The sequence below is a fragment of the Sebastes fasciatus genome, chromosome 7 (assembly GCF_043250625.1).
Source record: "Sebastes fasciatus isolate fSebFas1 chromosome 7, fSebFas1.pri, whole genome shotgun sequence".
NCBI lineage: Eukaryota > Metazoa > Chordata > Actinopteri > Perciformes > Sebastidae > Sebastes > Sebastes fasciatus.
In genome coordinates this window covers 6,809,701-6,834,166 of record NC_133801.1, presented here as the reverse complement: position 1 = coordinate 6,834,166, position 24,466 = coordinate 6,809,701, and the positions used below count along the sequence as shown (strand labels likewise).

The 24,466-nt window shown below is 41.9% G+C and overlaps 1 protein-coding gene and 1 long non-coding RNA gene across 3 annotated transcripts in view; one reads left to right on the top strand and one right to left on the bottom strand.

Annotated features, from left to right (window-relative positions):
• LOC141771234 (uncharacterized) overlaps positions 1-24,466 on the bottom strand; it is a 174,379-nt gene that overhangs the window by 106,757 nt on the left and 43,156 nt on the right. The gene's annotated exons all lie outside the window — the stretch shown is intronic.
• Positions 1-24,466, top strand: part of pxylp1 (2-phosphoxylose phosphatase 1) — a 26,202-nt gene extending 1,736 nt beyond the window's left edge. The window contains exons 2-6 of one of the 2 annotated variants that reach the window (XM_074641261.1): positions 2,275-2,424; positions 12,395-12,583; positions 14,077-14,203; positions 21,464-21,603; positions 21,858-24,466. In XM_074641261.1, the coding sequence (XP_074497362.1) occupies positions 2,343-2,424; positions 12,395-12,583; positions 14,077-14,203; positions 21,464-21,603; positions 21,858-22,882 (1,563 nt within the window). In that variant the 5' untranslated portion in view covers positions 2,275-2,342 and the 3' untranslated portion in view covers positions 22,883-24,466. Of the gene's footprint in view, positions 1-2,274; positions 2,425-9,230; positions 9,390-12,394; positions 12,584-14,076; positions 14,204-21,463; positions 21,604-21,857 lie in introns of those variants that run through there. The other variant, XM_074641260.1, reaches the window with a different exon arrangement.

Below are 24,466 nucleotides of genomic sequence, written 5' to 3'. Positions count from 1 at the left end.
ATTAAAGAAAGAAAAAAAAAAAACGTCTCTCGGACGGGAGCCGGCTCTTATCGTTCACTTAAAAGAGCCGGCTCTTATCGTTCACTTAAAAGAGCCGGCTCTTATCGTTCACTTAAAAGAGCCGGCTCTTATCGTTCACTTAAAAGAGCCGGCTCGTTCGCGACCAACACATCACTACAACTAACTTTAGTTGTAACGGTCGTAACCATAGCTACACTTCTCTCCAATATTCAATATTCTGATAATTCAGTTTTGCTTTTGACACATTAATATACCAGTTAAAACGTGACTACAGAGTGTTTGAGAATTGTTTGAATCCCATATTGAGTTCGGCATTTAAACAATATGGAAAGTAGCATGTCATTACATAGAAATGAGACCCGACAGTGCTCCAAACACTGTGGCCGGTGTGGATTTAAGTTGATATTTCATTTCAAAACATGTATTTTATTGGGTTATGTGTATGCCGAACCAACCAGTGGCTCCCTTATTCGTGAAAGGTTATGTGATGGGTTACACTTTTGCTGATAACTAACACAGCATTTAAAATGCCAGAATTGTGACTGGAGTTTGGTGTGACGCACCCTGAAGCTACAGGTTTCTGTGAGCAGCCGCAGACAGGCAGTGAAATTCCAGTCCAATTCTGCCTGAAGCATCGTTTTCCTGTACCTTGGTTAGACGTAGGCTTGAACGCGCCCGGCTGGGAGTATTTTAAGACCACCTAATGGTAGGGTTTATTGTGTAGGGTTACATATACTGCAATTTGAGTTTGTTCCACCCCCAGATTTCTGCTTGGTTTCCAACCCCTTTGCACGGAATATTCACATGAGTAACTGCTGGGTTTATGGTGGAAAATGGTACATGCTGTCACAGTGCTATATGTGTGTGACACTGGAAACCTAAGGCATTTTCCATTCATTATGATCATCATTTTGGTTAAAACAGAACTGAATACAGCTCACCCATAATAAGAATCCCTTGTATCTGCCTGTTATACTACCACTTGCCTCATATTATCAGTGCAGCGATATAGAGTATTTATCTTTACAGAACTTTACATACAGTAGTAAAACACAAAGGAAAAGAAGATAGAGATACACTAGTGATGAACTGGACATACTGTGGTTGAGTTGTCAGATGTTCTTATTTCTATAGAGAGCTGGTCAAACAGAGGACATGACAGGCACCTTTTATATCTTTGCAACACAGCGTCAAAAGTTTAAGGTTTCAGTGAGATCATAATTCCTGCACATTACTCCATGCCACCATATTTTTATTGACTACGTTGCGATCCTGCTTGGATCTTCTTCAGGTCAAAGTTTTAGGCAAATTTTGATGAAAATTGCTGAAGTGTCCATCGAGAAATTACACTCTTTTTTCACTCATAACTCAAGTCAAATCTGAACACACAGACACAAAGGCGTAGGTTTCTGGTGGGGCCCAGGGGCCACGTCTCCCTCAATATTTACAGCATGCATTCCCCCCAACCCCCTAGTAATTTAAGATAGCAATGGTTGCTATCTGCCATAAACCAGAGAGGAGGCGAAGCAACGTTGAGGCTCTGCTTGGACAGATTGTGCAGGGAGAGCTGGCTGCTGCTGCTGCTGCTGGAGGGGATCATATCCATGTCCCCAGAGTCCTATGTTTACCCAGCTCAATATCAAAGATCTTATGTTCTCAGCTATGTTTTTTCGTATGTTTCCCTGGGTCAATATGTTGAAGCTTACAGCTTATAGCCTGCTGATGTTACACTCCTTAAAACGTATGCCGTTTTCTTGATTGTAGACCTTGATGTCTCCACAGTGGCTGAATGGATTTTCAACCATAAAAAGCTGTATTTGAAGCGTCTGCCTCCTTTCGTTCCTTTGCAATTTGAACTGTGAATATAGCCCTTACCAATCTCTTACAATGAGGACCCCGGGAACATAGGAATGACTCCCTGCTGGAGGAGTCCTGTGGCTGAACTGCAATAAACACGGAAAAAGCTGCTCCAACACAGCTGCAAATTAGCGAGAGAATAAGATAAACCAAAATGCGGATTTCTAGTCTGTCAACTACGACTGAGTATGAAGGCTACTGTTGAGAATCAAGTCATAATATTATGTGAATAAAGTCGTAATATTTCGAGAATAAAGTCCTAATAGAATAGGTTGCTTCGAGTCCCATGTGCATGTTTTAGTATTTCCTGACAGTCCGTCGGCTGCTGTAGCCTTCACTTATTTTGACTTGTAAAAAGTTCTGACAGCTATGTGCTCACTCACATTTTGTGTCCAGACTGCGGGGATGGGCCGTGATCTGGATGGCTGACGGCGAGGGACGAAGAGGACCAATCACATGAGAAGATGCTGGCTCGTAACCGCTTCCTCCTCCTGGTGGCGGTGGGCGGGGCCGCGCTGGCCGTCATCAGTCTGAGCCTCCAGTTCTGTAAGTGACTCCGTTTGGCTACGTTACAAATCACATCCTTTTTTTTTTTTTTACTTTTAGTAAATACTGCAGCTGCTCTTACAAAGTACGTACTGTTGCATGCAGTATGCATATAACTGGAACATATTACTTCATAACATTGTGCCTTTAACTTTGACCTTGTTGCTCATATATCTGGTGGGTCAGAATAGCCAGAAAAGCATGCTGGCTTGCATACTGCAAAATGCGACCAGATGCAGTAGGACATGCTGGTATTTTTGGCATACTACATTTGATATACTATGTATAGCGACATACTAAATCTTTTCTGGCATACTAAATGGTATGGTAGTGTGGGTATTGGAACGCACAGTTTGTGCTCAACTTGACTTCTTTACATTTTCACTCTCTCTGAAGCCCTGGCCTGTTGTCCGATTTGAATGTAAATATAACTCTTCTGTTCTATAGAAAAGTCGCTCAGTTCTTCTGTTTGCATGTGTGTTTATGTTCATACGTGCACATTCTGTCATTGCTTCCCCACTCAACAGACCCCATTCATACCAAAACAAAGCCCAATCCCCTATAGGCTTCCTATAAATATCCAGCACCAGCAGTGGGACTCTGGATGAAACTCTCAGGGAGACTCTCTGTGGCAACACTCACATCTGCTGTAGAAAGCCCTAGGTGTACATGATTTTGTCTTTTCCCTCATCAAGTCATTGTTCAGCATCTCCTGGAGGTATTGTCTAGACAGTGTGTCCCTCTCAGCTGCAGTGAATGCAAGGAAACCGCCGCTCAGTAAATGGAGACGGCCTCTCTCTGCACTGGAAGCCTGATTGGAAAAACAGTGGGTGATGAAGCAGGCGGGGCGTGCAGCAAAAAATGGAAATTTGTATTCTGAAGTAAAATGTGCAAGATTAAGCTACTTTGTGCTGCATTCCTAAAAAAACAAACCAATGCAGTAGAAGTGTTTAGCTTGTGTCTGGACAAGCATATAGGATTAGACTCCCATAAATCATGCTCACAGGATTATAGTGGAATGCGACAGAGCTGATATTTTGGGCTGTATGATTGCCAAAATTTTGGGAGCATCAGCTTTTTTAAAGATACTGTCCCCTCATTTAAAATCACATCTGTAAGCTTGGGATACTGAAAGCTTTCACTTCTTCTTCTGTTGTTGATTTAAATGTAATTCAAGATCAAAGGTGTGAAAAAAGATAGCAAGAGCAAGCGGGCTCTAAGGCCCCGTCTACACGGATACAGATATGTTTAACTCCGTTTACTTTCGTTTTACAAAATATCTCTCTCCCTTTCCTATGGCTTCATTACAGTCAGTTGGGTAACAGCTATTGTTGGTGGGAAGCTGGGATTCCTGTCATCACTCTGCTGTCATCAACTGTCTCTTTACATGCTTACATGACGAAAAGGAGGTCATTCAGATTTATGTCCATGGTCCTTCTGAGTGCTCCAAACCTCGCCTTCAATCGCCCAAAAGCACATTCAATCACCCTTCGACCTCGACATGTTTAATGTGTTCTCTGCTTTGGCCTCCTGTGACTGGAACATGTTTCAAATGTAAAGTAGTAATTAGTCCGAGCAGCGCTTACAAAATGTAAAAAAAAGCCGGTAGTCTGCTATCTTTGTTATTGTTTCTGGCACATGCTCATTACTAGGGCTGTCAAAGGTAACGCGATAATAACGCGTTAACGGAATCAATCTTTCAGAGGTTGTAGCGGGCTCAGTTTTAAAGCTAGTGAAGATACTGGCATGAGTTTGCCATGTTATGATTTGAGCATATTTTTTATGCTAAATGCAGTACCTGTGAGGGTTTCTGCACAATATATGTCATTGTTTTGTGTTTTTAATTGATTTACAATAATAAATATATACATACATTTGTATAAAACAAGCATATTTGCCCACTCCCATGTTGATAAGAGTATTAAATACTTGACAAATCTCCCTTTAAAGTACATTTTGAACAGATAAAAAAACATGTGATTAATTTGTGATAAATCGCGATTAAATATTTTAATCGATTGACAGCCTTACTTTAAATGCCATGCAAGATCAGAGGCGTAAAAAAAAAGAAAGCAGCAAGAGCGAGTAGGCTCTTACTCGTACTTGTCTAGTGTTTGCACTTTGCGACCCCGAATACACACTTGCTTCCCCAGCCTCCCTCCTCCTCCTCCTCCACTAGATAACAATGTGTGCTTGACCGCCTAAGTTATTATTAATGCCTCGCTATCAAACCCACTCTCATCTCCTGCCCTGTAATCTTCTCCTTTAGTAAAACTCAGAGGCAGCGAGATGAGAGGGCTGGGAGTGTGGAGGTGTTTGCATACATGCCCGTCTTCCAGAGTTGATCCTGTTTTCTTTCGTCACAGTTGTAATGTAACTGATTGGGTGTTTTTTTTTTTTTTTTTTTAGTAAGTTTATTTTTTGATCAGTCGTACTGCTGGAGAAAAGCTGCTGTCATCATTTATTCATCGCACATACCGTAGTGTAGAGAAGGATTTGAGCCATTATCCAGGAGAAGCATGGGATGAAAGCGTATGGGATTTCTCCTCATGTTTAATAGATGGTCCGCTTCTGTTTTTAGTCCACGTTTCTGTTCATTTTTTAAACTCATCTTGTCTGCATTTCAATCTGTAGTGTTCTGTCTCAGCCCATTCATGTATTTATTATTGTTTGTTGAGCATTAGACTGATCGATGGTGGAGTAAATGCCTCTCTCTGGCTCCAGGCTACCTCAAATTAAAACCGACATGGCTGCGAACGCGGCAGCGGAGGGCGAGATCGCCACTCTGATTGACACATGGGGGACTCCCAGAGGAAAGTGACGACAGAGACTCTCCAGAGAGGACGACTGCATGGAGAGGGAATGAAAGTGGCTGAAACGCAGAGAGAGGGAACTATTTTGAGATGTTCGCAGTGCTGATAGGAAAGGTGAAGCAGAGCTTGATGGGAGTTAAGTGCTGCAGGAGTGCTGGTAGATTCACAGTGAGAGGGTAGAATGTCATGGGAGGATATAAAAGGAGAAATAGAATAGGCCGGTGAGCAATGAGAAAGGCTTAAGCACAGTGATAAAAAGAGCTGGGATAAAATAAATGCATCGTTTGTGGGAGAAGCAAGGCAAAAGTTTACACTTAAGGCCCATATATAGTTTAAACCAAATGCGGTCCAGACAGTTTAATAGCGAAGAAGATGTCTCATCACCAACTTTTTGTAACTTTTCCAAAACAATAATCCACCAGCAAGCTTTGTTAAGTGTTTAATAGGCAGCGCTCCAAGTACTTTGTAAATTCTTTCCTCCACATTCCTCGCATTCTTCCTTTCTACAGTGTCCGCACTCACTCTTGAATCAAACCGGTTGCCAATGTGAGACAGAGACTGTGCTGCCAGAGACAGAGACGGAAGTGAAATACGTCTCTGAACAAAAGGCCCGTCTTCATTTTGCTTTCGGATTTATCTAATGCAAGTTATACAGTTTCACAATAATAATGACTTGTTTTAGGCCTGAAACGTTAGCCACTATACACCCAGGCTAACCCAGGACTAAGAGCCATGTTTCCATGGTAACAATCAGTGACACCTGCAGACCAGTGGCAGTCGTCTTTGTTTGGAAAGTGTCCTGAGCCTGTCTGACGAGTTAGCAGATGTACTGCCACGTTAAGAAGCCACAGCGTCTCGACTCTTTCCACTGCATTGAGATTTTATGCTAATGGCAGGTTTTGTATTTTTACAGTCTTTGCTGTATTTTTGCAGTAAAATGATGCTGTAACTGTTGAATTTTTTCAGAAGGCAATCATTTTTTGACTTGGAGTGAATTGAGCTGAGGGGTTTGACATGTTTGCCCGATCAGCCACGTTTTGTTAGTTTAAATAAAAAAGTATTAATTTACCCAGAAGGTCACCAAAACTGCCCAGTGAAGGACAAGCCGATAGTTTGGTTTCATTGGGATAAGTCATTGCTATGAAATTTTGTAAAGACATTCATGGCACCCTGCGCTGGCTACCGGTGGCTGCTCGAATCCAATTCAAGACACTGGTACGTGCCTACCGTGCTGTGAACGGCTCAGGCCTCTCCTACATCAAGGACATGGATCAAATCGTACACTCCAGCCCGTCCACTATACTCTGCTACTGCAAATCGGCTTGCTACTAGGATATATTCTAATGACTTTGGCGTTCATCTGACTTTCCTCTAGCGCCACCATCGGGTCACTTTTCACTTATCCTACTACATGGATTGGCACAAAATTTGGTACAGATATCCATGTTGCCCAGATGATGTATCCTGCTGACACTGGTGACCCTTTGACTTTCCCTCTAGTTCCACCATGGGGTTGACTTCTTTAGTTCTTTATTGAAAAATCTTGACAACTATTGGATGGATTATTGTTAAATTTGGTACACATATTCATGGTCCCCAGATGATGATCATCTAGCGCCATCATCATGTCAACATTTTTATTTTTTCCAATACTCTGGTTTATGATCCAAGATCTGCAAAACTCATACGATGTGATGATAATGATGAACATAGTAAACCTACCTGCTAAACATTAACAAGCTAGCATTATCATTGTAAACCTGTTGCTGATGTGAGCATTTAGCAGGTACAGCTCCACAGAGCTGCTAGCATGGCTGTAGACTCTTAGTTTAGTTGGCCCAGATACAGGGGAAATAAGTCTGAACTACAGGTGTGAAAGGGAAGTAACACTCACATTTACATCTCCTGATAATTTAGAGTCTCTAGTTCACATAATAAGCATTGTCTGCACTGTTGGAGGAAACTGAAACATGTAGGAAACTCACAGAGATACGGTGAGTTCACACAGGAAGAACCACCACCCAGGAGGGCGGGGGCTTTGCTATGAGGCGACGGTGCTAACTACAGTGCCACTTTAAATAAATATAGACTAATATCAGATCGCACTCACTGTGAGAAGTGTTGTATTAAAGGATTTGGATCAGCACGGAGGCAACTAGGGGTCTTATCAGTACATCCCTGTTGCATTGCAAGCATTAGTGCTTAATTAAATGTGCGGATGTTAATCTGGGCTGGTTTGTATCCCTGCAGATTGTTTATAAAGCTGCGTAGCTTTGCCTCCGCCAGTAGTGGGAATAGTTTTGATTTTGATTAGTTCCCTGTGAACAAGAGATATTAAAGGAACAGCGTGTACAATTTCGGGGGATCTATTAGCAGAATATAATATTCATAACTATGTTTTCATTAGTGTAGAATCACCTGAAACTAGGATTCATTGTGTTTTTGTTAGCTTAGAATGAGCCATAGAGAGCAGGTCCTCTTTACAGAGTCCACCATGTTGCTCCGCCATGTTTCTACAGTAGCCCAGAACGGACAAACCAAACACTGGCTCTAGAGAGATCATTTTAACGTTTTTACGTTACCCGTAGTTCTCCGACCCGCTTGTGAAACTGCGGTAACTGTTATTTGAGAACTAGAAGGTTTTAATATGATGGACATCTGCAGGTTGCCATGTCCATCCACACACACAGTACTTGGTCAGTGTCATATTTGTGACAGGGTTTGGTTAGCACAGAACACATTTGCATCAGGTAAGTGGAGGTATACACATTAATTTCAGGCTAAACCAAATTCTGTAGGTTCCTGTTCACCTTCCTCATCTCATGTGGTGCGACAGCTGACACTAATTTGTGTTTTTTTGCATATCTTTGCTTACGCCTTCAGGTAGAAGTCAAGCTGTGCCTGTGTGTGCATAATGATGGGCTCTACAAAACGGAGGTGGAAGATTTAACAGGGTGTATGTGTGCTATGTTAAGCTCTGGATTTGTGAGTAAGGATGCATGTTTGTGTGTGTGTATCACAGACTGTATATAAGAAGTGGACGTAGTCACCGTGACAGCACCCATTGGTTTGTGTACTGCCGTTTTGAAGCCTCAGCATTTTGGCCATCTTGGTTTTTTGCAACCAGAAGTGGCAAGACGTTTTTAGGCGACCAAAACATTACAATTAACTTTCATGAACTGAAATCACACTGTGAAAGGGTTAAAGTTGTAAGACGGACAACTCCCAGACCGGACAACTCCGTGGTAGCAACAAGTCAATCACAAGGTAGTCACGCCCTAAAGCATCCCCTGCTTTATGGTCTATTTGACTCTAAATGGGACCATAATTTACTAAATGAACATCATGCTGTATTGAAAGAAGATTTGAAACTAGCTGATTGAGACCATAAACTCATGTTTACAATGTTTACTGAGGTAATAAATCAAGTGAGAAGTAGGCTCATTATCTCATAGACTTCTAGACAATCAGACTTCTTTTTGCAACCAGAGGAGTCGCCCCCTGCTGGCTGTTAGAAAGAATGCAAGTTAAAGGCACTTGAGCATTGGCTCCAACTCTCAGACCCACTGGTGTGTATAAGTGGAGTGTTATACCAATAAAATTGAAGAGAAATTGAACGTTTATAATTTTCAAACTGAGTTGTCAACTTTGTTGAAAGCCCTCTCAGGCCGCCTCCTTTTTGTGTTTGTAAGATCTAATGTAGGTGGGCGGAAAGTTGGAAACACATTTAAAGTCCTAAATGCTTATTCCTCCTCCAGCCACATTTAGTGTGGGTGCATGAATGTGTTGTTTTCTGTGAGTGTGTGTGAGTGTTGCTACAGTGTGCCATTGCTGTGTTTGCACTTGTTAGGGTTGGGCAGCGAGTTACAAAAGCCCCATTGTGTAGGTGGCTGTGGCTGAGCTGGCCTCCAAAGTTTGGGTAGTCCAGGCAGGCGTATGTGTGTATGTGTGTGTGTGTGTGTGTGTGTGTGTGTGTGTGTGTGTGTGTGTGTGTGTGTGTGTGTGTGTGTGTGTATGGGGCACAGAGTGTAGAGGGGGACAGGTTGTGGTAATGAATGAGCTCTAGTGTGCGTGGCTGGACCTCAAGCTACCGAGCAGTCGTCAAAATGGTCTCCGCTGTCGCCACACACCTTCTCCTCTTCCTCATCAGTGGTGAGTTTAAGCCAAAATCTTCTTATATTATATCAACACTCTTTTAATGAAGACATTACTGCTCACCATCTAGATATAGAGAAGATCTTCACATGGATTTCACCACTTATTTAACTTAAAGACATCTTGCTGTGCCGTGCCAAACAATAACTTTAACAGAATCTGGCTGGACTTTGGCTTTCTCAGACTTTCATTAAGTCTTTGTTGATTATTTACTCTCCTCACTAACTATTCTTACAGTAGACGTTTTATGAATAGTCATGATTGAGATCCCTTTGTCCAGGATTTATCTACTACTCTTACAAGATAATAAAAAGCCTGTTTAGTTCCTTTGTGTAGCCTTTTGGACAGCTTGTGCTTCCGGTGTGTCAGCTGTTTAGATGAAGAGATGAAGTGATACGATAACGTCTCGTGGTTGAAGAGAAGTGAGATACGGCTGCTGAAGTAAAAGTCTGCATCCTGTAGATGGAGGATGACTGGCTCAGTCAGACAGCTGTTTTACACTTTACACTGAACATTGTGTCTCATCTCAGTTCGTCCTTTTGATGATTGTTGATCTCAAAGATTCGTAGTTTTGTAGAAGAATTCATGGTGCTCAATGTTGGTTGATTAAGTGATGCAATCACAGTTTTAGGGCTGCAACAAAACATCATTTTCAGCATTGATTAATCTATTCATTTGTTTGATTAATTGGTTAATCGTTTGGTCTATGAATCTTCAGGAAAAAAAAGTGAAAAATGTCTGTCACATTTGCACAAAGTGACAAATTGTTTCTTTTATCCAACCAACGGTCCAAAACCCAATGACATTAAATTTGCTAAAATGAAAGACAAAGAAAATCGTCACACTGATGTTGGTGAAGAATCAGACTCAGGAGAGAAAGGTTGGTGAAGATGCTAAAGACCCCTTTATTTGCATAAAAGATCTGAGCTTTGCGTCTCTGCAGTCAACACAAAACTGATTTGTATTTCCGGGTACATCAGTATAAAAACACAACACCCTCCCTTAATTAAGGTAATGAATAGATTAATCCTCTTCTGACAGTTTTTTCCCATAAGTCCCAGATCTGGCCTGTTCGTCTAATACAAATAGAAAACAAGATATCTCAGGATCAAAGTCTAATGTCACGATGGCTGTTCCTGCGCTTTCTAATTCACTAATGCAATGGCAGAATGTTTTGACATGAACCCTTCCATGCCAGCATATTGTACTGTAGTTATATATGTATCTTTACAATGGTTAACACCACAGAATCCACAAAACCCTTCGAGACTTCAGAGAAGCCTCAAACAAGAGCTGAACCCATCCGACGTTTAGCATTTTTGCTTGAAAGATTATTGTTGATTGTGACTCATCATCTGTGGATTATTTTTTACCAGTAACAATTTAGTCTATAAAATGTCAGAAAACAGTGAAAAATAGTTTCCCAGAGCCGAAGGTGATGTCTTCAGATTGCTTGGTTTGTCAGACCAAAGGTCCGAAGCCCAACAATTTTACATTTGCAATGATATAAAACAGCAGCGAAAAGGATTACTGTTGAGTCAGCCTCATTCCCACAAAAACATGATCCATGGGAGCTCATTTATAGAGCAAACATAAGTGGATATTTGCACAAAACGTCTTGTCTGCAACTCTGTGAACTTAATGAGCTCAGCTGGAGAGAAGGGGAAATGGAAAACTGTATGTGTGACTGTGAATGCAAGAGAGAGACGCAGTGTAACCCTTTACACACTAGACACACACACACACACACACCTACACTTGTGGAGATCATTTAAGTCTGAGGGTTGTTATAGCGATGAGAAACCATTAGCTCTGTGTGCTTTATGATGGCATGCCTCTCTTCTTTCTCTACAGCAGGATGTAATATGTGTGCAGTTGACTTATCAGCTTGGATTTCTGATGTGTGTGTGTGTGAGAGAGAGAGAGAGAGAGCGAGAGACATAAGTAGGATTTGGATGTTCTTCTTGCCAAAGGGCCATATGGGTTCAACCTCTTTTTCTTCAGAGTTGGATCTTTGTGAATGGGCTTTCCAGTTCCCACAACATCTCTGCTCTTATTGGACCATTTCTGCCAGGGGTCACAGGTCACTGGTGTCCAGGCAACGTACTGGTAGCAGTGAGGGGCTTTGGGGTACAGAGCTGTTGACATGGAGATGAATCATGACAGTTGAATTGGTTTTCTTTATTTTCGTCTCTCTATCACTGCAGTCAGTTGGCCTTTTTTACTTTTCTTGGTCTCATTTATGAATAATTGCCTGTAAATCTTTTTTAAAACTTTACATTTAGCAGGTTTTCGATCCTTTACTAGGGATGGCAATGTTGGTCTGTCAGTCGGTTCACCATTTTGGTCCAGATTGAAATATCTCATGATGAATTGCCATGAAATTTTGTACAGATAATGGTCCCCAGATAATGAATCCTCGTGACATTTTTGTCTTTGAAGTATCTCAACAACTATTGTATGGATTGCCATGAACCTTTTGGCATGGTCTCCGGAGGATGAATCCAGAAGCCTTTAGTGATTCGTTGACTTCATCTAGGGCCACCATTGAGTCATTGTGTTCACTTGCCCATTGAAATATCTCAACATCTTCTGGATGGATTGACACAAAAGTTTTGTTCAGGCATTCATGGTTCCCAGACAATGTATCCCAACGGTGATCACCTGACTAATCATCTAGTGTCACCATGAGGTGAACTGTTGGATCTATTGCTATAAAGTTTGGTGCAGGTGTTCATGTTTCCCTCAGGATCAATTGAAATTACCGAGGTTATCCATTTACCTTTCATCTAGTGCCATCATCAGGTCAAAACTTTCATTTGTCAAATACTTTGGTTAGCCTTGATTTTTCTAATTTTGAGAGCCTTAATTGTGGGTGCCCAAACAGGTTTTCGAGAAGCCTCTAATGGGCCTTAGTCTTGTTTTTCTCCTCTTTATTTTCCTCCACTCTTCATCCCTTTCTTTATGTTCTCTATCCTGACTTTAATTCTCTGTCTCTACAGTGAACCTGATCCCCATCACTCCCATCCTGGAGGAGCGACCCTTCCAGTCAGCAGATGGAGGTGTTGGGGTGGCTCTGGGGAAGAGCAGAAAGAGGGTGTTCCCGGTGCCTCACACCCAGGAGCCCAACCCCATATCTGAGGCTTACAGCTACTGTAACACTCCCAACCGCACCGAACAGGCCTGGGAGGGTGAGACATGCACACTGACATATACTATCTAATCAAAGTAAAGACCGCCAGTCTGTGGATGACTGTGATATGTGATTTTGAGCTTGGTTACATTTACGATTTGTGTTTCTGAAAGTCTTAAATCTGAATCGATCTGAGACCAGCGATAGGCGATAAACTCACTAAGTTAATTCTTTCCAATTTGGCAGCAGCAAGTGTCACAGCATCACTGTGTCAGAGAATTTAGATCAGCTCCCCCACTGCTGGCATCACCCAGTTTGATGGACAGCGTATAAATACTTAATATAGTAATAATGTCAGATTTAGTGTGTCAGGACTCGGGGGGTGTGTTAATTGCACCAAAGTCATTTCCACTAGATTGCATCATCCATAATGCTGCAGAGCTCCCTCTCAGCACAGCAGCATGGAGCCTTGTTATTTTATCCTCCATTGAAAAGTCAGCACCGCCCGAGGCCATCACACCAATATCCCTCACCGCCTAAGACAAGTTCTACAATACACCGCTAATTGAATTTTACTCTGTTTATCTCTGGACGGCAGTTTTGTCTCCAAAGAGGAAAAATCCATTTTGTCTTTTAGATTTAGATTAGAAGTTATTGAAAATCAATTACCAACAAGGATTTTTTTCAGGTGGTGTTATTCTCCCTGTGACATGATCATTTTCAAAGTGTCCTGGTTTCTCCTATCTTCTTTATTTACTGTTAAACACTCTCACAGCCCACAGTCCATTCTTTGCTCTCAGACAATGAACAAATTCGTTTGGTGTTTCTCTCGCTGCTGCTGTGGGAATTGCCGCAAGATTTGTTAAATCAACATTTGCTTTCGTAAGACATGACATGCATTACCTCTCCTACCTTTGGTCGATCGCCTGAGTTGAGCACTTTTCCTTCAATTTGAATGATTTATTTTATAGTTACGAGTAAAATTTGGTATATTTTAGAACCTGCAGGGGATTTTTATTGCCACTTGGGGGCAGCAGAAACGAGCTGTCGACACAACTCTGACATACTATCACCTATCAGGTTTTTATAGCTAACTAGTTAGCAAATATTAGCATTATTTTGGAGTTGTGTCCAATATTCACTCGCCTTTTTAGCTCTGTTTTGGTCTCCTCCAGCTCCTGAGAAAAATATTTGTCTCTTTAGCTATGAGCGATACCTTTCACATTACACTTTTTCATTTAATCCATTGGTGATATAAAAATATTGATTACAGCAGCTTTAATTTCCCAACTTAACATGCCTGGAACAGTGATTTTTCTTTTTAAGTTATTTATCCATTACATCCCTAAAGTTTGCAGTTGCATCATTTCTTGTCTTTCTCACACGAGTCTTCATTTGTTCCATTTTTAAACAGTATAAAGTCCATGAATAATCTAACTTCAGTCTTAATATTTATGAATTTATAACAAACTCACTGATGAAAATAGCAGTTATTTACACTATATGTTCCAATGGAAAGATGTGGATGCTGACGAGCGTCTCCTCTCACAGGTCACAGTCCTGCTGACTACAAGCTGCTGTCTGTCCAGGTGATGATTCGCCACGGTGACCGCTACCCTCTCTACTACATCCCCAAGACCAAACGGCCCGCCATCGACTGCACCTTGTCCGTCAGCAGGTACACACACGTTTCCAACAAAAAGTATAACAGAACATGTCGTTCTTTATAGTTCCCCCGGTACATTACGGCGGAAGTATGCTGTCTCCTTCCAACCTTTCTGAAGAGGGTGAACGTGTTAAAAGGAATCTTTTTTGCCTGCTTTCTTGGCCACGTCAACCCTGAACTGGGTTGTTTAGAGAGTGATGTAGAAAGCCTCAAAGTGGTAAAAGTGTTACTCTAGTATAATGACATGGTTAAAAAAAATGTCACAGTGGCCTGAGAGAGCTCAACACACTGCACTGCAAAGAAACTTCAAAAACACGAAGATGCAATGCAACACTGCAAGTTAATGAATACCTTTCTGTTTAATGCAAGCCAATACAATCACCCTGCAATAAAAACTACTATTGTGAACAGTGTTGCCAACTCTTTTCCAATGAAAGTAGCCAGCACCAGCTCTAAAAGTCTCTAAAAGTCACCAGATAACATCATATATATATATAACGTCATCGTGCATTATTTGCATAAAGCTTAGTGGTTGTGACAGCTGACTGCCTGAGAGTGCACGGCGAAAGAGGAGAGGGAGAGACGCCGTGCTGTTGGCAGAAGAGCCGTGGACTGTGATCCCTCTGAGCAGCATGCATGGGAATGAATTACAAAATAATATATTTCTCGCTTTTTCCCTGATGTGGATAAGCTAAATTTCTCGCGAGTCACTTCTTAGAAATAAAGTCGCTAAGAGGGTCTGAAAAGTCGACAAAGTTGGCAACCCTGAATGTGACGCTAATAGTGTTCAATTTTTGTGTGATACCATGTCAGAAACTAGTTGATTTAGTAGTTCTTTGGCCAAAATTTAATTTAATTTATTAGTTTATTTCACAGGGTCACAGTTAGCCTTGAAGCTAATGTGAATCTGTAGTCTCTGGGATCTGCAGGGTGCCAGATGATAAAAGGCATTCCTAAAATTCTAATAAGAGCATTTGTTACAAAGTACATAGCAACATGTATACGTCAAAACTAGCAAGACAATAAAACAACAACTTGTGATATTGTTACATTTAATTGCATTATAATGTGAGGTGTTCATGGTGTTTTGCCCCATTATGCTTCAATTAAGTAACACCATGAGGACGACACACAAAGAGAGAAAATGAAAAGCTTAATGAGGAGCATTCTTCCACTTTTCATTTATTTCTAGAGGCTGAAGATAACGGCTTTATTCCCACAGTTTCAATTAATCCAGGTCAGAGTTAAGGGCACAAAATGCCACAGGGATTTAAGCTGGCTTCCCGAGCAGAGCCTCAGCTACGTCTTTGTAATACCTAACAAGGAGACCTGCTGGAAAGACACCAATTACTACAACAGCTTCCCATATCCTCCTACAGAAAAACTGCTGGCTTGATAGCAGCTGTCAGAAAATGAGCTCCGTGTATTAAATAGAAGGTCGTTGTAGATTATTTTTTTGTGGTATTTGTGAGGCTTACAGGAAACTGTAAGTCATTTGTTTTCCATTTGAATATCAATTCAACAGTTCTCTTGGTTTCCCAGTGGTGCTGCATGTGTCAGCGGTAGCGGGTGGGTTTGGTTTGCTACATCTGTTCTGCTGCGCTGTGGTGCAGATGGGTACACATATAAATGCAAACACATTTTATGTGTGTGTGTGTGTGTGTGTGTGTGTGAGGTTTGTTGTAGCTGAGTTGTTGACGGTCTTATCTCACTTGATTTGAGCAACATGTTCACTGAGCAGCTCTGGGAAGGCAGAACTGTCGCTGCTGCAGAAGCTCCCAACGGAAAATGTGGGTGGAAAATCCACACAAACACAATATTAATATTGTTATCGTCTTTAATTCATCATCGGTTTCTTTCCTTCGCTGTTGGCAGTCTGGCTCCGCTGCTCCTTTAAGAGGGCTAGATGAGAGTTAATGATAGGAAGTTATTAAAAGCCAGCATGCCTCTGTACTTCTGCTTCAGAGGAAGTCTGAAATCAGCACTTTCACACCCAGCTCCTGTATACATACACATTAACTGGGATTTATGCAAACTCTTCATGTGGATACACACATGCTATGATAACAAACTGCTATTTTTGAATCCAGAATATTTACTTTTTGATGTGTGCACACACACACATCCTCTTGGATGATTTATTTAGACCATATGGTCCATAAATTCCCCTGTGACCAATCCCCTGTTTATTTGGGTCTGTGTGTGTACCTGAGTTCAGATTTAACCAATGACTTAATTTGGCACAAAGCTTTCCCTGCAGCCACATCAGCTTTGCACATCTGGACAGGGCTGGGAACGCTGTAATCTTTAGAGCTGGCGCGGTGACACACAGTTGCATTTTAGACTGATAGGATGCATTTAATTATTATTAGATATTTTCAACGCCCTTGATCTTTGACCTTGAGCTGAAAGTAGGCCATCCATCAACACAAGCTTCTTATGATTGACGGATGCCATTCAGAAATTGAATTGACTCTTGCCTGCGTCTACCAAAAAAGCACAGATGTGCCCATGGGCTAACATCTCCCCTTGCTCTGTGAGCTGCTCTGTGGTCAACAGCTGTGTCCTCTGGCTGTAATACTCCGCTCAAATTGTGACTATATCAGAGTGTTTGTGTGTGAAGTGGAGCCGTGATGCAAAGGGCAGTTTTTGACTTAATAGTAAAATTGTTAAGTAAAAAATGAAATTTAGATCTAGAAGATATGAACCTGGTGTTGCAGTGGTTGTTATTGTTATAAACAGTAAAAAAAACGTGGGAAACATTACCGAGGTGTTTCTATTGGCTTCATGTGTTCATTTGAGCAACATTCTTTAGTCTCTTTAGTTGCTGGGAAGCTTCAGTGGATGTTAAAGTCACATGCTTCATGCACGTCATGATTCATTTCTCTGTTTCCATTGCACTTTGTTGAATTTAGATTTTATCAATATCAATTTTTTCGCCTCAGCTAATGCCGGGTACACACTGTACAAGACTTAAGCCGATTTTGGGCCCGGTTTCCCCCTTCTGACAACTGTCAGCAAAGCCTCGATTGGTTGATGGTTCTAAAGATAAGCTTCCCAGTTGTTCCTGTGGTGTGAGGTATGTTAAGAGAGTTTTTTACATCCCCCGATCTGCTCAGAAGTCCATCCTGGCTGACCGATTTCAAATTGTAAATATTAAACATGTTCAATATTTACGATCGGATATCCTGTTGTGTGTGTGGGGAACCCCGAGGATAGCCGATGACGCAGTCACGTGGGAAAGAACGATTGGGAACCAAGCTGACTGAAGAACTGTGTTCACGGCGGCCGCAGCTAATGCAAGCGCAAAGCATAAAGTAGTAGTAAGATGAACCTCAGAAATGGAGGACCAACTTGTTGATTTGTGGAGGTTTATTTACGTGTCTCCATGACTTCATCCATATTATTGATCATGAATTTTCAGTACGAAGTAGTGCAAAAACTAGATACGGTTTCTGTTTTATTGGTCAGCACTCTTGTTGTTCATGAATGAAATCTGTTAGTGGGTGGTGGCTGTTTTGGCCAAATCGTTGCTCTCCACACACTATAGGAACAAAACTGTTAAATCTAACATAACATGTCGTTATGTGTGGGCTCTCTCACATTTTCAACATCTGTTAAGATTTGAAAAATCTTTTAGTGTTGGCCAGCCTTAAGTTTAGTTTAGTCTTAATTATTATTGTGATATTTTGAGGTAAAGAAACCAGAAAGTATTCACATTTAAGAAGCTGGAATCAGAGAATTTTTTTTTTTTTCTTCAAAAATTCTCAAACCGATTGTCAAAATAGTTGGCAATTAATTCAATAGTTGACAGCTAATTGTTTAATTAACCAATTGTTGCAGCTCTAGTGAGTTGCGTCCTTCAGCTGGCTCTGCAGCGGCTGTGTGATCTGAAGATAATCTTCCAGTGAGAACAGGGAAGTCCAATTATTTCCTGGGCTGCGTTAGTTCAGATGCAAAGTGCGTTTGGATTATTTGTGGTGTCTGAATGTGCTTGTTTTGCAGGAGACTGAATATTAAAGGCGTATTAAATATTTCCGTGTGTTCTCGTAATAATGTAGGTTAGTTCTGTTTTTATTTAGACTAGGGTGTAATTACAGGGATCTGAACTAGCATATGCCCAGGGCTGGATCCTTAGAGAGCTGAGTGTGTGTGTGTGTGTGTGTGTGTGTGTGTGTGTGTGTGTGTGTGTGTGTGTTTTGTGTGTGCTGGCACCAGCCTGCCGACCCACTGTCTCCGTCTGCGGTTAACTGAGCTCTCTTCAGCAGGGAACATCTCTCTCTTTCCTCTTCATCTTCCACCAGCACAGTCCTTGTCAAGGTTTCTGTCTTCCTGCATCCCATTTACTTTAATTTCTGTCTTCCGTGAGTTTAGACCACATCATCTCATTTTCTTTTTTTCTGTTTATTCCTTCCCCTCATTTATACTATCTATTTATTCCTCATCTCTTCCACCCTCCTCACTAATCTCCTCCCCTGTCCTATCCAGTGATAATAATCCCCGCTTAATGTAATTGGGCTGTGTAATCTTTGGTTAGCAACAATCATCCTAACAGACAGCCTGGCTGGCTCTTTGTCCACACTAGTGTCCCCATCCGCTGACGTCTCGTCTCCCACTGTAGCCAATTAAATCTAGATAGCCCCAAACTCCCCTCAGCAGCAGCCTGATCTGCTGACGACGGAGCCGATCAGAATGAAGCACTGGTTGGCACAATACCTCACTCATGTGCCTTGTGCTGCACATTACTGTGTAAGTGAATATTAAAGTGCAGAGAGAGGCAACAGCAGCTGACGCAACGTGACAACAAAAGGAAACAATGCCCTCAAAAGCAGAAAATGTAGGCTAGTGTTTTCAAAGGAGATCTGAAGCCGGAGTCGAGCTTTGAAGCTTCTGATTCTGACAACAAAAGAGGAAATAGTGACTTGAAGACCGGAGCTGTGATGGTGGCTGTAGACGCCACATTATGTTTACTGCGTTACAACAATCACACACGTGATTTAAGGGTAATGACAGAAGGTCGTTTTTAATGCCATGTTCCTGAACCGGTCCATGATCACTATGGAAACCGTGTGTGTGTGTGTGTGTGTGTGTGCGTGCTCCTTTAATCTGAGCGAGCTGAGCTGCAGCTCCCACAGATTTGTTATATTAATCTGTAATCTTCAATCATCTCTAATCTATCAGATCACCGACTGCTCTTCTCGCTGCCCTCATCCCCTGTGTGTGTGTCGGCGTGTGTTGGTGTGTTTGTGCTTGTACATACGTGTGTATATATATGTGTGTGTGTCCCAAGGCAACAAATTCTTTCATCTTTTTATATCTCCATCTCCCATATTCCCACCCACACATATTGAACTGTGCTGTAGTCCAGCAGTGTTAGAGAGACACCTGCTGGGAGATGTAGGAAGTGGTTTCCACATGCAGTTACATACTGAACATGTCAATACAATAACTAACTAATAACAAATGTTTTATAGATTGTTTGAATAATTGTTGAATCGATATAATAATTTAAAACAAAATGCGGGGACATTCATCACATATTGCGTTCAAGCTGTTTATTACAAAATGCGGTGTTATTATATAATTTTGTCACAAGGTCCAAGGTGAAAATATTAAGATATTCACTTTGCAGTGATTTCAATGAGACAAAAGCAACATTTGAGAAGCTTGAGTTCTTTATTATTAAAATAATAAATCATACTCCAGCAACTTGGTAATCTTCAAAATTAACAGGAATCACAATTCAAGTGTAATCATTTATAATGCACCAACAAATTAAACAAGATTTAAATTCCAGTCTATAATGTATATGGGATATTAACATAGAATTAAATTGAATAGATCGACCCTATTGTAACAGACACCCGATTCACCTATTTGAGTCAGTATTGGCCCGATGTCCGATCCAGTATCGGGATCGGTGCATCCCTATTTTCATTACTCACACTTGCACTCTTCCTACTGTGACATGTCAAAATGTCTACCTACTGTGTAAAAGGCCTATTTCTTAACATGAGAAAAGAATTATGGACATTCATAAAAAGTGTGCAACTTAATTGTGTTTAAGCAAAATTACATTTGTTGCTAAAAAGTGACTTCAGTTTTTTTTTCTTTTCTGGATCACGAGAGTATTTTAAACCAAGACTAAAATGTATTTGTGAGTCATTCCATCCTGCATGTTCCTCAAAATATCTTGTTTGGCTTTAAATCCACGGGGACGATGAGACAGCTGCTCTGACTGTTACTCAGAGGCAGTAAACAGTAAAAGCTGTGGTTTTAACAGGAAGCTCTCTAGTGTCTGTGTGGGACTGTGTGACTGTATCTTCTCTAGCAGTGGCCCGACTAGTCGACTATTCAATCTAAGGAGCCTGATTTGACAGTCAAATCGTCTCAGCGGCAAAAATTTGGTTACGAAACAGTGGATCATTCCATTCGGGCTATATGGGGGTGCTGAATGTCTGACTTTACACAGAATTGCTTGGTTTCTCTCAATAACTCATGATGTATAGCCTATTTTGGTATAAATATCAGCCTATGAATAATACTGTTAATAAAAATGTGAAAGCTGATTCTGTGATTTCAATCAATCTCCTTCGTATGTGAATAAATCACCATGTAGTCTAAGTTGCATTATTCAAATTAGCAGGACCATCGGAGCAGCATCTCGACGACAACATAAGACTACTTATTTATATTATATTAATATTATTATATTATGTATTTACAAACATGAAAAGCAATCAGGAAAGAAAAGAAACTGTGTCAGTTGCTTAGTTTCAGTACTTTGGACAGAGCTGCTCTTACAGTACACACACACACACTACACACACTTACACACAACAAACAGCGCTGTCCATTATTCTGAAATAACAGCTAAGCGATAGTCACGTGTATCTCGGCCAATCATTTTGTTGTTTATACAGTTTTTTTATAGATACATAAAGCTTAAACAGAGGGGGATCAATGAGAAAAAAAAAATGTAAATTCTTACTTCTGTAAAATATTCCTAAAAGTTTTCATTGTGAATGTTTGCCTGTGCGTGTTGCATTATTTTGCATAACTGTATGTGTTAAAGTGGATTATTCTGCTTATACCGTGGCAATATAGTATAACTATTTTTTAAGTGACACCACGTTTGTCTGAAGTGAGCAGCCTTCCAGCCATGAGGATAAATCTGGCACACTGATGAAGCCGTGTGGTTATCTGGAAAAATAATGCACACCCGTGGATCATGTCTGGCTCTCACAGTTTGTCATCCCTCCCCACCCTCAGGAAGCCCTCCCACCCCCTGCTGAACTCCTTCATCCGTCACATGGGCCAGGGAGTTCGCGGCCACTGGGAGTCACCACTGGGCTCTGTTCCCCGTCTGCCCAGCCACAGTGCCTGTGAGATGGGAGAACTCACGCAGACAGGTAGGCAAGGAACCGGACGTTTTTCTTTTCACCATCAACCAGAGTTGAACTTTTGTAAACCAGTATTACACGTTTATAGTTTATGTACAAATGTTGCTTTAGAGTTTGTTTTTGTAGATTTATTTCCAACCAGTGTTGTATTGATCAACTCTAAAAATGAATCCACAAGTTAATGTCTTATTTCACGCAATTTTGTCCATCTTCACACTCTTTTCTAACAAGCATTCATTCATTCTTGTTTCCATTTTTTCCAGGTGTGGTGCAGCACCTGCGCAACGGGCAGCTCCTCCATCAAGCCTACAAGCATTACAATCTCCTCCTCTCCGACTGGTCGCCCCGCCAGGTGTGGGTTGAGACCACAGGTAAGAGCCGCACTCTCCAGAGCGGACTGGCCTTCCTCTACGGCTTCCTCCCAGGCTTTGATTGGACGAAACTGACGGCGCGGCACCAGTGGAGCACGTTGTTCTGCGGCTCGGCCTGCGACTGCCCCGCCAGGAACCGATACCTGGAGGAAGAGCAGCGGAGGCAGTATCGGCTCAGAGTGAGCGATACCGAACTGGAGAGGACTTACGCCGATATGGCGCGGACGTTGGGTCTGCCCACCCGCCAGCTCCGAGCTGCGAACCCTATAGACTCCCTGCTGTGCCACCTGTGCCACGGCATTTCTTTCCCATGCGTTCCCATGGGTGATGGCACCGGTGGATGTCTGACGATGGCACAGTTCGCTGTGATTCGTCGGCAGCAGCTGGATGATGAGGTGGATCGGAGAAGAGTGGGGCTGTACCATAAATACGCCATCCTGGCCATGTACCCCTACCTCAACCGAACTGCCACCAAGATGGAGCGTGTTGCCAGGGACAACGAGGCCGGCCGGATGCCTCGAGCAGGGGGCGAGGAGGTCTTCACCCTCTCCTCAGCCCACGACGTCACCATGGCCCCTCTGCTGAGCGCTCTGGGACTGGAGGAGGCACGCTTCCCACGCTTTGCAGCAAGAGTAGTCTTTGAACTGTGGAAGAGTCCCCCTGCCCCGCAACGACAACAGAAGAAGAAAGCCGGTAAAGGTGAGAAGTCGAAGGCGAAAGACGGGGAGCTGTTCATCAGGGTGCTGTACAACGGCGAGGATGTGACATTTCACACCACCTTCTGTCGCTCACACGACCGCCACGCCAGCCAGCCCCTTTGCCCTCTGAAGAACTTCCTGTCTTTTGTCAGGAGAGACATGTTCAGTGTTGTCAACGCTACTTCCTACCAGGAGGCCTGCTCCCGGCGCCCTGGTTGACAGATGGAGAGGAGGGTGACTGAGTGAGGATGACAGATGGTCGTACTTCTCTTGTTTTTTTTTAGTTGTTTTTCACTTTTGAACGTGGTGCACTTTTATGCTGCTCATAGTGTCCTAAAATTCCACCTTTTTAAATGTAGTCCTTTACATTCCTGAGCACGAAGTGAGTGGCAAACACACACACACACACACACACACACACACACACACACACACACATGCACACACACACACAGTACTGTACATCATAAGATCACTTTCTAACCTTTCTACAAACTTGTTTTTTTGAATACTGTATGTTTTCTGAAGCGTATCTGTAAGAGATAAGTGATTCAAGGGAAGTCGTTTGGCACTTAGCCACTTTATTCCTACATTCCACAAGGGGCCGTACACATGCCGCGTCTCAAAACGTGTGGAAAACGTCAGCCATGCCGCTTTTTTTTTCTTTCCAATGTGTTTGGGAAGTTGCAATACCGTCGCGACCGCCGTTACTAAGCACCCAAAACTTGCGTGCTGCGATGACGATGATGATGAAGTTGTGGTAATTTAGCAGGAAGCCTCACTGACTAAACTAAACAAAGTCAAAATAAACATTAATGGATTTCCAGCACCGTAAATCCCTCACAGTAGCTTCACACTCGATTTCTCCGTGTCAGTTTGGTTGACCTTTCAAGCAAATTCATAAAACAAACTTTTTTACAGTTGGTAACTTGAGTACCAGTGTATAGGGACAAACCTCTTCACAGTTCTCAACCTAACGTCTGTTGCGACGTTCTTGGACGGAAAAGGTCAGGCCAGTAAAATAGTCCGTGGGTCAGTAGGTAAAGCTCTGGGTAGCCCTGCACTTAAATGATTAACCTCTCCTTCACATATAATTACCGTAGACTGATATTTAGGGATGAAGGAAAATATATCTGCCAGCTGTGATTGGTTGTGGCAGCGTTCCAAAAGTTGAACTAGTTTTATCTCGGGGCGCAGCCATCGCGCCCTGAAAAATAGGTGCTCGGCGCAACTGTGTTGCTCTCGTGTTGCTCTCTCGTTTGAGCGCGCCTACATTGGGAACAATGGATTTGTGGGCGCAAAAAATGCGGCATGTGTACAGCCCCCACTACCATGGAATTGTAAAATTCCAGTATTCCCCAAATACTTGCAGGAAAAGGGAATATTGAAGCTGGAAACACTATGCTGGATTAATCATTCCTGGGAAATATTTTGTGTATAATAAATCTTTTCAATGAAAATTACACGTTGGGCTAGTTTTGGCCGCATTTCTCAACATGACTCATCTGTCACGGAGCATTTCTTTTGGGTTTTAATGTTTATTAATTGCAGTTTAATGATGAGGGATATTTCTACTTTGTCATATTGATGTGCGTCTTTTTTTTCTTTATTTTAGTAGAATTGACTGCGGTACTTTGAAAGTGGCAGATGATAGTTTTCTTTCTTTACATTAATTTACAACTGCAGAACATCTGTATTTATATTAATTTGTGATCACATTCCACTTTTTGTTTTTGCCTGTAAGAAACTGAATCTAATAAAGGTTCATTCTGAGCAGACACTTTTATATCAGTTGCTGAGAAA